This window comes from Chrysochloris asiatica, unplaced genomic scaffold (assembly GCF_000296735.1).
Source record: "Chrysochloris asiatica unplaced genomic scaffold, ChrAsi1.0 scaffold00086, whole genome shotgun sequence".
Classification (NCBI taxonomy): domain Eukaryota; kingdom Metazoa; phylum Chordata; class Mammalia; order Afrosoricida; family Chrysochloridae; genus Chrysochloris; species Chrysochloris asiatica.
The window spans coordinates 11,263,296-11,278,606 of NW_006408604.1; the positions used below are offsets into that span (position 1 = coordinate 11,263,296).

General features: G+C 42.7%; 1 protein-coding gene across 1 annotated transcript in view; it reads left to right on the plus strand.

The window, feature by feature from the left end:
- Nucleotides 1-7,038: 7,038 nt before the first annotated feature.
- Nucleotides 7,039-15,311, plus strand: part of HEBP1 (heme binding protein 1) — a 23,268-nt gene continuing 14,995 nt past the window's right edge. Inside the window, exon 1 of the mRNA XM_006866043.1 lies at nucleotides 7,039-7,143. Coding sequence (XP_006866105.1) covers nucleotides 7,066-7,143 — 78 coding nt within the window. The 5' untranslated portion in view covers nucleotides 7,039-7,065. The remainder of the gene's footprint in view (nucleotides 7,144-15,311) is intronic.

A 15,311-nucleotide genomic window follows, 5' to 3' on the forward strand; every position in this document is an offset into this window, starting at 1 on the left:
TATTCATTGCAAATACCCTTTTGAAATAACATAAAAGCTGACTATACACATGTTACCTCACCAAATGGAATATGTTGGTGGTTATGTGCCGTGGAGTCGGTTCCAACTCATAGCGACCCTGTACATGGTCTCTGAGGCTATAAATCTTTACAGGAGCAGAAAGCCTCATCTTTCTCCCGTGGAACAGCTGGTAGTTTTAAACTGTTGACCTTCAGGTTCGCAGCCCGATTCGTAAATTGACTACATCTGCAGGAAAAGACAATGGGTTAGGGACCCACTGTTAAGCAGATCATCAATTGCTCATATGCAAGTTCAGGCTGAAGCTGAAAAAAATTAAAGCAAGTCCATGAAAGCCAAAATACGACATTGGATATATCCCACCTGAAATTAGAGACTATCTCAAGAGCAGATTTGATGCATTCGACACTAAAGACAGAAGACCAGAAGAGTTGTGAAATGACACCATGAACATCATTGATGAAGAAAGCAAAAGGTAGTTAAGAAGACAGGAAAAATAGAAAAGACCAAAATGGCTGCCAGAAGAGACTCTTGACACTTGCTCTTGAGCTTTGTTGTTGTTGTTAGGTGCCATCGAGTTGGTTCAGACTCACTGAGACTCTGTACAGGGTTTCTAAGGAGCAGATGGTGGGTTGGAATGGCCAAATTTGTGGTTCACAGTCCAGTGCTGATCCTACAGCACCACAGCAGGAGCTTGTTATTGTTAAGTGCAGTCAAGTTGGTTCTAACCCATAGTACCTCTGTATAGTGTTTCCAAGAAGCAGCTGGTGAACTTGAACTGCTGACACTACAGTTTAAACTAACTTTGCAGTCTAGCACATTAATCCACAACACCACAGAGAAACTAAAACAAATGGAAGAAATGTGGAGATAAAAGAGTTGAGCAGAAAATTTGGAAGGGCATCTCCAGAAGGCAAAGTATTATAATGCAATGTGCAAAGACCTGGAGCTAGACAACAAAAGGGAAGAACATACTTGGCATTTCTCAAGCTAGAAGAACTGAGAAAAATAATTAAATCTTGGCTTGCAATACTGAAATATTGAATGATGCAGAAATCTCTAAAAGAAGATGGAAGGAATACAGAGTCACTGTGCCAAAAAGAAATGGTTCAATCATTTTAAGAGGCAGTATATGGTCAAGAACCAATGGTACTGAAAGAAGAAGTCCAAGCTGCGCTGAAGGCATTGGTGAAAAACAAGGCTCCAGGAATTGATGGAATACAAATTGAAATCTTTCAACAAACTGATGCAGCACTGGAGGCACTCACTTATCTAGGCCAAGAAATTCAGAGGAAAGCTACCTGGCCAACCAATTGAAAAGCTCCATATTTGTGCCTATTCCAAAAAAAAGGTGACCTAACAGAATGCAGAAATTAGTGAATAGTATCATTAATATCACACACAAGTAAAATTTTGTCAAAGAGAATTTAAACACAGTTGCAGTAGTAGTACATTGACAAGGAGATGCCAGGTATTCAAGTCAGAATCAGACAGGACATGAAATGAGGATTATTACTGATGATGTCAGATGGATCTTGGCTGAAAGCAGAGGATACCAGAATGATGTTTTTCTGTGCTTTATTGACTATGCACACACTTTTGACTGTGTAGATAATGAGGAACTATAGATAACCTTGTGAAGAATGAGTATTCCCAAACACTTAATTGTGCTCATGAGGAATCTGTACATAAATCAAAGGCAGTGTTTAGAACAGAAAAAGAGATACTGAATGGTTTCAAATGTGCTGGGATTACATCCTTTCACCATACTTATTCAATCTGTATTCTAAGCAAATAATCTGAGAAGGTAAATTATATGAAAAACAGGGCATCAGGACTGGAGGAAGACTCATTAGCAAATGATACAACCTTGCTTGCTGGAAGTGAAGAGGATTTAAAATATTTACTGATGAAGATCAAAGACCAGAGCCTTCACTGTGGATTTCACCTCAATGTAAAGACAACAAAAATATTCACAACTGAACCAAAAAACAACATCATGATAAATAGAGAAAAGACTGAAGTTGTAAAAGACTTCATTTTGCTTGGATCCACAGTCAACATTCAATGTGGCAGCACTAAAGAAAGCAAATGATGTATTGCATTAGGCAAATCTGTTGCACAGGACCTCTTTACAGTGTTCAAGAACAAAGACATCAGTTTGAGGACTAAGGGGTGCCTGACCCAAGCCATGGTGTTTTCAGTAGCCTCATATGCATATGAAAACTGGGCAATGAATATAGAAGACCATAGAAGAATTGATGCATTTGAGTTATGGTGTTGGAGAAGAATATTAGAAGTAACATGGGCTGCCAGAAGAACAAACAGATCGGTATTGGAAGAATTCTTATTCCTCAATTCATGTCCTCGCTGAAGAATTTAGAAGAAAGCTACCTGTCCAACCAATTGGAAAAGCTCCATATTTGTGCCCATTCCAAAGAAAGGTGACATAATGCTCTTAGAAGTCAGGAGGGCAAGGTTTGTCTGTCATACTTTGAACATATTATCAGGAAGGACCAGTTCTTGAAGAAGCCCATCATATTTGGTAAAATTGAGTCTGGGCAAAAAATGGGGAGACCCCCAACGAGATGGACTGACACAGTAGCAACAGCATTGGGCTAAAGTAACAACAATTGTGAGGATGGTGCAGGACCAGGCAGGGTTTTATCCTGTTGTGCTTAGGTCTCTATAAGTCAGAAGTAACTCACAACAACAGGAATCAAAGGGGGAGGAAGGGAAATCATTAACTAGAGAGCAGACATGTATTAACACAGATGAATGGAAAGGGGTAGGTCAGCTAACACAACCAAGGTAAAAGAAGACACTAAGTGGTACACAATAGTGAAAAGCAATGTCTTGTTATCTGCTGTCAAGTCAGTTTCGTTTCATAGCAACCCTTTGCGTAACAGAAGGAAACACCGCCCGGCCCTGTACCATCCCCACATCTTTTGTCACACTTGAACCCATTGCTGATGCCACTGTGTCGATCTCCTTGGCGGTCTTCCTTATTTTCACTGGCTCTCCACTTTACCACTCATGATGTCCCTCTTCAGGGACTGGTCCCTCCTGATAATATGTTCAAAGCATGAGAGACGAAGTCTTACCACCCTGGCTTTTAAAGAGCACTCTGGCTGCATTTCTTCCAACACAGATCTGTTGGTTCTTTTGGCAGCCCATGGTACTTTGAATATTCTCCTCCAACACAATAACTCAAATGCACCAATTCTTCTATGGTCTTCCTTATTCATTGTCCAACTTTCACATGCATATGAGGCTACTGAAAATACCTTGGCTTGGGTCAGGCACACCTTAGTCCTCAAACGGATTACCTAGTGCTGCTATAACAGAATTACCACCAATGGATGGCTTTAATAAACAGAAATGTACTCTCTCACACTTGAAGAGGCTAGACATCTAAATTCAGAGTGCTGGCTCTGGACTAATATCCTTGTCCCCTTTCAGCACCTGTAGGCCCAGGATTCCTTGGAGATCTCCATGTGTCTTGGCATCAATCTTTTCCTGGATCTAGGAGTTTCAATAGTCCTGGTGTGGTGCTAGAAGGACAAGCACTCGACCACAAGGTTGGTTTGAGCCGCAAGGCCAGTGGTTCAAACTCCTCCGCCGCTTCTTATAAACCTATACAGGGTCACTATGAGTGGGAATCAACTCAATGGCACTTAACAACAAGAAGGAGCTTCACAACGCATGGGGCCCAGGTCCAAATGCTCTTCTTTATGAGTGGTAGTAGGTCCCTCTTTCTTTGCTCATTAAGATGTTGCAGGCCACATCCTCAAGGAAGCTTCTTTCAATTGACTGGCTGCTCATAGCAGATCCCATCATGGAAGTGGTTATATATTAGATCTGATCATGGGGGATTACTATGTCTTAACTGCACATATCATAAAATAACTGCCAAACCACTGGGACTCCGGAGCCAGTCAAGTTGATACAAAGCTTTAACTATCACAAGCAACAATGATAAATATAATTATGCACATAATCTTGCAATGACAATAATAACAAAAAATAATTTATGAATGAATACCCAGGTAGATATGCAAGCTAAACAGGGATGGTATAGAGTCTGGTAGTACACCCAAATGTGTATCTATAGGTTTGGCAGAGAATCTTTCTACATATGTATTTGTACATGCTTGCAAATATACATGTATACATTAGACCATACAGGGAACAAAGGTATGAACACTTAGCCATAACCAAACACCTTAAGGGGCTGAGTTGCTAGACTTAGGAACTCAAGACCATAGCCACAGGAAATAACAAAGTCATTGGCATAAAATAGTCTGCAAAGACAATATTCTATGTCCTACTTCTGGTGTGGCACTGTAGGATAAGCGCAAGACTGCAAGGTTGGTTTGAGCTACAAGATCAATAGTTCAAACTTACCAGTGGCTCCTTGGAAACCCTGTACTGGATTGCTATGAGTCTGAACCAACTCGATGGCACTTAACAACAAAAACAGTAACTTTGGTGAGTAAAGACTGAGATCTTAAAAGCTTGCAAGCAGCCATCTAAGACACAACTATTGGTCTCTTCCTATCTTTAGCAAAGAAAAATGAAGATAATCAAAGATGCAAAGAAACAATTAGTCCAAAGTAACCCCTCAGAGTATGACCCTTAGACATCCTTCAAACCTGGAACTAAACCCAACTCCAGGGATCACTTTTCAGCCAAACAATAGAATGGCCTATAAAGAGAACAAGAGCATGCTTGGGGAACACAACCCCTTAGAACAACCAACCATATGAGACCAAATGGGTAGTTGTTGTTGTTGTTGAGTGCCATTGAGTCGATTCCAACCCATAGCGACCCTGTATAGGGTTTCCAAGGAGCAGCTGGTGAGCTTGAAATACCAACCTTGCAGTTCAAATGACTTTGCAGTCTGACGCATTAGCCCATAGTGCCAGCCAAACCAGGATGCCAAAAATAAAGTTCAGAAAGCAGGTAGGGACAGGAAAGAAGGATGAATGAAAGTGGGCAACCCAAAAAGAAGGAAGTGGAAGAGTGTTGTTACATTGATGGAATTACAACAAATGTCATGAAACAAAATGTATATACATTGTTGAACAGAAAACTAATGTACTCGGTAAACCTTCTCTCAAACCACAATAAAATTCTCATAAAAGTTAATAATCTTGTATAACTAGACAACATAATACCTAGAAAAAAAATATCAAAGTAATGTATAGTACAATAGAAGAATTGAGATCACAGACATGGATTCATATCCTGACCAGGTTGTACAAGCATGAGTTTATAGCCTTGAGAAAGCTACTGAATTATTTTCAGCCATGGTTTCCTCCTGTGTATGACTATAAAAATATCTCTTTCATGTGTGAAGAGCAGAGATAATATTTGATAAATGCTTGGCATGTCACCAACTCTCAATAGTAATAAAATTGGTTGGTTATATAGAAGTTTCTACTACCCATCCATCAATCTGTTGTATAGTGGTGGCTGTGTGGCGTTGAGTTGGTTCCAACTCATAGTGACCCTGTACAGGGTTTCTGAGGCTGTAAATCTTTACTGGAGCAGAACACCTCATCTTTCTCCCTTGGAACAATTAGTAGTTTCGAACTGCTGACCTTGTGGTTTGCAGCCCATGGCGTAACCACTAAGGTATCAGAGCTCCAATCTGTTGTATATTACGTGCATATTACTATGATTCTGGAAGCTATGCCATCAGTATTTCAAATATCAGCAAGGTCACTCATGGTGGACAGGTTTCAGCAAAGCTTCCATATCAAGACAGACTACGAAGAAAGACCTGGTGATCTGCTTCTGAAAATTGGCTAATGAAAATCTTAGTGATCACCACAGAATTTATTTTCCCATACAGTGCTGGAAGATGAGTGCCCTAGGTAAGAACACTTAAAATACTCAGTGGCAGCAAGAATGGACTCAAATACCAATGAATGTAAAGATTGGGTTTGCTGTACATGCAAGCACCTGGATAAGAAGCAACTAACAAACAAGATTCAGAAGGTTTTAAATTGGAGAATTACCAAAGCCAAGTTTGGGGAAATTAATGTGGAGTTTGTGATTAAAACAGATTAATGGAAAGAAGTGGGAAGGTAGAAAATGAGTTAAAGATGGTTTTCCAATGGTCTGGATAAAAAGTAATTGAGGTTGGGAGGCACATGGGAGTTGCAGTGGATCTAGATGCAGCAGCCAGGTGTGGTTAGGTATGGGTGGAGTGGGGGAGGGGAGTGGATACAGGAAGACTGAATATACATTGTGCAGCATCTGCCCTGAAGGAAACCTTGGTGTGGACAGAGCAGGGAGAGCGTGTGGGTGGACAGAAACAGACTCTGCTGTGGAGTCAATTCCCACCCACAGCAACCCTGAAGGGCAGATAGAATGTCTCCACAGGGTTTCTAAGCCAAGCTTACTGCGGCTAAATCGAGCAGTTGGTGGGTTTGAACTGCCAACCTTCTGTCTTACTGCTCCTGAAAAGATTTACAGCCTCAAAAACCCTATATAGAGTTGCAATGAGTGGGAACTGACTCGACAGCATTTAATAACCACAACAATCTTTATGGCAGTAGACCACCACAGCTTTTGCCCACAGAGAACATGGTGGGTTTGAAATACCCACCTTTCCTGATTAGCCGTCGAGCGTTTAACCACGGAGCCACCATAGTTCCTTGATAGAAATACAAGAAGGGATAGACGTTTCCCACCACAGCCACCTCTACATTAAAGGATAAAGAATCTGTTTTCAGTGTAAGAGGAAGTCTACGGCCACCGCAACCAAGGAAGAACAGCGGAGCGGGCTCAGGCCCGCAGTCCTAGCTCCCTGCCGGGAATCCGGAGGTGGCCAAACGCCCTCCGCCTCCGCCTCCGAACGTCCTACTCAGTGCGCGGCGCGTCCTGAAGGGCCTGCCTTCCCAGCCTGCCTCTCCGAGCGCCGTCTCGCTGGGCGGAGCCGACGGGGCCCGCCCTTCTGGCTCCGCTCGCCCGGCCTCCCACCACCCCCCGCTTGCTGCCCTGCGTCCACCGTTGCGTCCTGAGCGCCCCAGCAACATGTTTGGCATGATCAAGAACTCGCTGTTCGGGAGCACAGAGACGTGGCCTTGGCAGGTCCTGAGCAAAGGGGGCAAGGTAGGTCCACAAGGCTGCGGGAACGTGGAGGGCTGTGCCCCCACCCACTCTTGTTGGGGAAAAGAGGGTCCTGGGCGGACTAATGGGGGAGGAATGTGCCCCTGTATGTGCTTTACAGTGTCTGTAGTGGACATAACCTTCGAGGAGGTAGGAAAAGGCTCTCTGGTGCCCAGCACTTGGGCTGAGGAGGAGAGAAAGGGGGTCAAAGTTAGTTGGGAGAGGTGGGGCAGGGTGGTGGTGGTTAGGGTCAGGGAGGAGATGTTGACTTGAGGGGGAAGTCCCAATTTAGCCAATAGGACACTTCCTGTTGAATATATTTGGTCATTTAAACATTGTACACATCTGTTTGCTGACAGATACTGTTCTCAAGAAACTTTCAACTATTAGAGATCTATGCAGTGACGGGTGGGTTAATGCGCTGGAATGCAAAGTCGGCTTGAATTGCAAGGTCAGTGGTTCAAGCTCACCAGCCACTCCTTGGAAACCCCCCTATACGGGGTCGCTGTGAGTCAGAACCACCTCGACGGCACTTAATAACAACAGCATTAATTTATTTACGTCTCTCAGGGACTCCATATCAATATTGACACCTGAAAATTGGCTACTCCCCTGAAATAACGGGGCCCCCATGGCACAACTCTTAAATGCTCAGCTGCCACCTGAAAACTTGGTGGTTCAAACTCACCGAGCATCTCTCAGGAAGAAAGATCTGGCCATGTACTTTCATAAAGATTACAAACAAGAAAACCCTATGGGGCAGTTACACTTTGTAACATGGACTTAATATGAGTTGAAATCTACTTGACCATGTGACACAAAAGCAGATTTTCATCTTCTTGCAGACCCGTAGTTTTGCTGTCTGTTGCTGTATACCCAAGCTCCCAGCACAATGCCTCCTTTGTTAAAGGACAGTGCTGCATGGAGGACAAGCTCTGGTATCTGGTACAATAATCATCACAAAAGCCCTGAGCTAGACAGCTAGTAAATTACTTTTTCAGCAAGTATAGCCCGAGGCCTATCACTTCATATGACCATATCTCAGTTTCCCCAGTTCTATGAAAAATGAGTAGTGTGGTCCCCACCAAAATTCACAAATCCAATGCCAAGCAGGTGGTAGAAATGAGTGACGCTGGCTATTGTAGACTAAAAGGCATGATGGGGATTGAGAGAAATTGGGGAGAGAACTCAGGGTTCATCTTAAAAAGACAACTCCAGCCAGTAGTCACCACAGAGTAATTTGAAGGAATGTTGCCAAATCTGATATTTTCAAGAGAATCTAATAATCTAGATTCTCCATATGAAATTTCCCAATATGAAATTCATTCATTTAATAACTCTATATTGTGTTCCAACTATGTTAGTGGGGATAAAGCAGTGAAAAAAACTGACAAAAATCCCTCACCTCATGGAGTTTATATTTTAGTGGATAATGAAAAAATAAGGGGAAAATATCATGCGTCAGATGATGATTAGTGCCGTAAGAGAAACGAGCAAAGAAGGGAGTAAGGAATAGGGAATGTTAGTGGTGAGGCTGTGATTTTGAGAAAAGTGTTAACTGTTGAAAAACAACAACAGCAAAACCTCACTGCCGTTGAGTCATTTCTGTCCAGTCATTTTCAAGGCCTGTTTGCCCTCGAATCCCTTGTTCACTTAGTTCCTGCTCTTGTGATCTCAGTGCTGTGTTTCCTAGACTCCCATATCAGCTGGCTCCCAATTATGTTTGGCCAATAGGAGACAGTAGTAGAAGAGAGATGGGCAGATAGAAGGGACAAACCTTAGTATTTTTCCCCCCTCTGCCTTTATTAGGTCTCTAGTAACAAACAGTACCTTGGGGTTCCAACTCCTGCCAGACAGGCCAGTATAGTTCTAGCTTCTACCAAGTAGTCCAGGTACCTGAGGTCAGGTACAGGTAATCTTCCCTCAGTCCCTTCTAGGGTGCTTACTGACTTCAGGGTTGCCTCACTATCTTGTTCAGTATCTCAGTTCTTCTATTACCTGTGTAACCAACCAATTCCTTACATTTAAGACACCTCTGTTCTAAATAGTCTAGTAGTTTCTGTTTACTGTTAGGCCCTCATTGGTATAATGATACCGGCTCCTAATTTGGTGCCTCTAGAGATAAATGCAAAGGAGCTCTGGTAGCGTAGTAGTTACGAATCAGGCTGCGAACCGCAAGGTCAGCAGTTCGAAACTACCAGCTGCTCCGCGGGAGAAAGATGAGGCTTTCTGCTCCCGTAAAGATTTTCAGCCTCGGAAACCCTGTGCAGGGTCGCTATGAGTCGGAACCGACTCCATGGCACATAACAACAATAAAAACAGAGATAAATGCAGCTCCTTGACGCATCTTCCCTCAATACTTGATAAGAATGTGGGGTCACGTGGGATCTGTTACCAGGATGGGACAAATCACTTAACCCATATGAACTTCAATTTATACATCTATAGAATTAGCATGAAAACATCTTTAGGTTGGGTTCTCTAGAGAAGCAAAGCCAGTGAAATACATGTGTATATATAAAAAGAATTTTGTATCAAGGAAATGGCTCATACTGTTGTAGAGGTGGTAGAGACCCAAGTTATGCTCAAATGAACCAAGATTGGCAGGTCAGATGGCAGGCAGGCAGGGCAGGTAGATCTGGCGGCAAGTCTGGCAGGCAGGCAGCTAATAAAGCAAGTCCAAAGAACCAGAAGTTGGAGGGTGAGCCAGATGTGAGATCCAGGCCCAGCAAACTTTTCTGAGTGTCCGTTATATTGGAAGCAGGCCATACCCCAGAGGAAACATCCTCTCAATTGGTTGCCTTCTCATAGCAGACCTCATAGAGCTAATTATGTTATATTAGCTCTCATCATGGAGAGAACTATACCTCAACTGCCAAACCACTGACAATCCTGGCCTGGTCATGTTGACACAAAATCAAACTATCACAGGGACCAGGCCTGACATCCTCTGGCTTCATAAGGGGGAAGGAGAAGCAAACTCAAAATTAGTCCAAGGATGATTCCTATAAAGCAGAGGTCAGACGTGAACCTTCAACCTCCTATACCATACTCTGACACCAGTTGTCCCTCCCACAGCATCCTTACATCTCTGGGCCAATAACCCATTGCAATAGCCACACAGACTCAGAGATAATACCCATGATTATAGGGTTTATTAAGGAAGTGAACAGGGTACAATTTATAATTAAAAGCAACTCAGGATCCATTTACTCCCAGAATTATTAGAAATATTACATTGCTATTAAATATTAAATATCTATGTATAATTTGCATTCCTGGTGTGGTGCTGTGGGTTAATGTGCAAGACTGCAAAGCAGTTTGAACTGCAAAGTCGGCGGTTCAAGCTCACCAGCCACTCCTCGGAAACCCTATATATAGGGTCACTATGGGTCGGAACCGACTCAGTGGCACTTAACAACAACAACAATGTATGATTTGAACTGAATCAGCCACACTTAACAACAATGTATGATTCAATTACATGTTTATATATATCCAAACCAAAACCCATGCCATCTAGTCAGTTTTAACTCACAACAATCCTATAGGACAGAGTAGAACTGCTCCATGGGGTTTCCAAAGCTATACATCTTTACAGAAGCTGAGTGCCACATTTTTCTTTCCATGGACTTGCTGGCGGGTTCAAACTGCCAATCTTTTGCTTAGAAGCGGAGTGCTTTAGCTGTATACCACCAGGGTTCTCACTTATTATATATTTTGTTTTAATTATTAACTATTAAGTTATCAAATTTTTGTAAAACAAGAAAATTCTTGTAAGCTATATTGCATTGTTATTGTTAAGTACCATCAAGTTGGATCTGACTCATATCAACCCTATATAAGGTTCCAAGGAGCAGCTGGTGGGTTTGAGCTTCCGACCTTGTGGTTTGCATTCCAGTACTGATCCTGTAGCATGTTGTTGTTGTTAAGTGCCATCACATCGATTCCGACCCATAGCAACCGTGTATAGTGTTTCCAAGGAGAAGCTGGTGAGCTTGAACCACCAGCCTTGCAGTTCAGATGGCTTTGCTGTCTGGCGCATTAACCCCCAGTGCCACACTAGGACTCCGATCCTATAGCATAGTATCCTACAAATGCAGTGATATGACTATATCAACTCACTCTTTGCTGTGTAGCCTCGGACAAGTTGCTTATCATTCCTGAGGCTAATCATAAGAGAAAATAAGACTTCATACCTTATGTGGCACTGTAGGATAAGCACAGGACTGCTAACCATGAGGTCAGTGGTTCAAAACGACCAGCCACTCCTTGGAAACCCTGTACAGATCACTAAAAGTCAGAACCGACTCTATAATGGTGAATCATAACAACAAGATTGGTTTGAGGTTTTAAATGAGATAACCAGTTATACATTATCCAACAGAATACCTGATGATTGGTTGTTGTAATGCTAACACTGAAACATTAAATGGAGCTACTTAGCCACTCAACCCTCAAAATCTCTAGCTATGAAATGCAAATGACAATGCCTATGTGAAAATTGATTGAATATTCAAAAATACCTATACACCTTTTTGCTGTTGTTGTTGTTAATATTCAAATTCAGAATGTTGTTATTGTGAAGAGAGCCTCTCCTTGAAATGATCTGTCACTCTGGAAATAGTTTGTGCCAGAAACCACCTTATCCACTCTTTTGGGCAAAAGGGTGGCACACAGTGTGCCCCACATAACACAGGCTGTGGGCCCACCAGATGTTCAGGACTGATTCTGTGCACTTGGCCCAGGCTCCTACTGACGTTATCTGGTGCCAACTGTATTACTTAGGGAGGGAGGAGGTTACCCAGCTCTCTGAGTTGGATAGCATGGGCCATGTGGGTGCCCAGATCAGGAATAATATTTGATCATCGTGCCTAGCCCAGGCACATTGGTTAGGACCCAACTGCCTAGGTTTGAATCCTGGCTCCACTACCTGCTGGCTGTCACTTAAGTATATTACATAAGCACTTGGGCTCTAATTTCATCTGAAAATAGCGATAAAAGTACTGACTTCTTCATAGGGTTGTAGAGGGATTGGTTGAATGAATTCCATGTGAGGTGTTTAAAAGAACACCTAACACAGAGGAATTACTCAGGTTGATTTTCATTACTTCTAATATTTTCTTGTGATAAAAAACCTGGCTTCCAAAATCAGCAGGTAGAGACATATTATATCATGTCGCAAGGGGAACACCAACCATACAAAAGACCTTGCAAAGCCTAGAGCATGCTTGAGAGATCATTGTCTGGGACTTGAACTTGAACTTCAGGGTTCCTGCTGAATGTTGAAAATTGGTGCTTGTGGCTACAGGCCCAAATCTGTGGTAATTGGTGGAGAGTTTATGCTAGTTGGATATGGAAAGAGAGGAACTAATACCATGTTCCATTTAACCAAAAAGAAAAAAAAACAAAAAACACGAGGGCATTAAATGTTAAGAATGAAGACTGTGTTAACTTAGGTACAGAAATAGAGAACACTACATCTTAACTATATTCATTTCTCAAATCTACACTTTCTCAGTTTTCCAGTGGTTCAAATAAGAGGTTATGAATAAAGCTGCTGTGAGAACAGATGGTAGCCGCAGTAGAACCAGAGCAAGACACTGTGACTCAGTTTTCCTCCAGGATATATGCAAATAGACTAAGCTCACGTCTTTGGACATGACCTTAGCTATGGCTGCTGCATTCCTTGGCATTAGAGTAATAGCAAGGGTCACTCCCCAATTCTCCTTTCACACTGTATCTGTTCAGCAAATACTTAAACAGAGTTTCTTTCTGCATCAGGCAGAATTCGGTGCTAGATGCTGAGATACAGTGGTGAACAGAAACCGTTTCTGATCCCGTAAAGCAGGGGGTTGTTGTTGTTGTTAAGTGCCATCGAGTCAGTTCCAACTCATAGCGACCCTGTGGTCAACAGAATGAAAAGTTGCCCAGTCCTGGACTAACCTCACAATCATTGCTACACTTAAGCCAATTGATACTGCCACTATGCCAATCCATCTCATTGGGGGTCTTCCTCTTTTTCTCTGACCCTCCACCTTACCCAGCATGACATCCTTCTCCAGTGACTGTTTCCTCAGGACAATATGTCCAAAGTATGAGAGACGAAATTTAGCCATTCTGGCTTCCAAGAAACACTCTGGCTGTATTTCTTCCAACGCAGATCTATTTGTTCTCTTGGCAGTCCATGGTACTTTCAATATGCTCCAACACCATAACTCAAATACATCATTTCCTTTACAGTCTTCCTTACTCACTATCCAACTTTTGCTTGTGTATGGAAACACTGCATGCATGTATATGATGGCATTAGGCAGAAAATTAACATGACTAGATTTACATAGAATGCTGTGTGTGTTCCCTGGGTAATTTCAACCTCATTCATGATTTAGTCACCACATAGGCTAATGACTTACAATTTTATATCACTCTGCTAATCTCGTGTGTCCACCTGCCCAGTGGACAGTTGACCCATCTGTAACAGGAGGTAGATGGATATGCAAGGGCCTTCTACTTATGGAATCATCAGACTTTCAGAGTTCACAGGAAAGAAAGATCACTCAGAAGGTATCATTGTCTGCCATAAAGGACAGTAGTCTTACCATGTTGGCTTTGGTTCTCTGAAGCAAACTGGAGTTCTTTCTTGGCAGTTTCTTTTCTCCTGGCTGTGGACTTTCAGACTGAGGAACAGGCTGAGAACACAGACCACCTCTGTCATTCCTCAGAGCCCTTTACTGCTCCCAGAACCTTCCCACTCATAACTCAGACAAAGTTGTAAATAATCTATTTAGGTCATAGAAGTCATTGAACTCATTTAGAATGGATGAAGTTGGCTTACCATCACATCACCACAACTTGACAGTAGGTTACAAAATCCAGCTCCCTGTGACAGCTGATGAGTATTCTTGGGATCTAGCCCTTGCCAAGTCTTTCTGGCCTCATCATTCTGCTCCAGCAAATACAGTTAAATATTTATATTCTTCTCTAAAATCATACTGTGCGTGACTTCTCTTTTACTCCTGCAGTGCTTGTTGCTGTCAGAGCATTTACCACATTATATAAGAATTCTATAAGGAGCCATAGTTAAGTGCTCAAGTGCTAACTAAAAGGTGGGTAGATCGAGTCCTCTCAGCAGCTCTGTGGTAGAAAGACCTGGCGATCTGCTCCTGTAAAGATTACAGCCAAGAAAATTGGAGGGGTTTTTCCTAAATCCCTATTAGACTAGGCATTTCCTACATCTCTGATCTCTGTACCATGGCACCTGACAGAATACTCAGCACATAGATGCTCAGTGGTGGTGGTAGTGGTGTGTGCTGTTAAGTCACTTCTGACTCATAGTGACCCTGTATAAAGTTTCTAACACTGTAAATCTTTATGGAAGCAGAAAGTCTCATATTTTCTGCCGTGGAATAGCTGGTGGGTTTCGACTGCTCATCTTGCATTTAGCAGCCCAATTCATATCCCACTACACTACCAGGGCACCTAAGATGCTCAGTAGTTGTTGATTAAATGAACAAAAGATGAACAAGACAAAAGAAAGAGCCAGCATTTGGGTGATCTCATGTAAGACTTGATGAGTTTATCCATTTATAGATGTCCCTGTATAAAAGGGCTTCTAATGTGCTGGACTGCAAAGTCAGTTTGAACCACAAGGTTGGCAGTTCAAGCTCACCAGCCGCTCCTCATACTCAAGCCTGCCTCTTTGTCCTGTCACTGGACCCAGGATTCTTAGCAAAAGTTCCTTAGTAGTGTGTGCCTCTGGTATCTGGACTCCTACTAGAGACATCCCAGGTTGCTACTTTGTGTCTCTTGTTGTTGTTGTTGTTAGGTGCCATAGAGTCGGTACCGACTCATAGCGACCTTATGCACAGCAGAACTAAACACTGCCTGATCCTGGACCAACCTCACTACTGTTGCCACGCTTGGATCCATCGATGCTGCCACTTGGCCAATCCGTCTCATTGGGGGTCTTCCTCTCTTTCTCTGACCCTCCATCTTACCAAACATGATATCCTTCTCCAGTGACTGGTCCCTCCTGACAATATGTCCAAACTATAAGAGATGAAATTTGGTCATCTTGGCCTCCAAGGAACACTCTGGCTGTACTTCTTCCAAAACAGATCTATTGGTTCTTTTGGCAGCCCATGGCACTTTCAATATTCTCCTCCAAC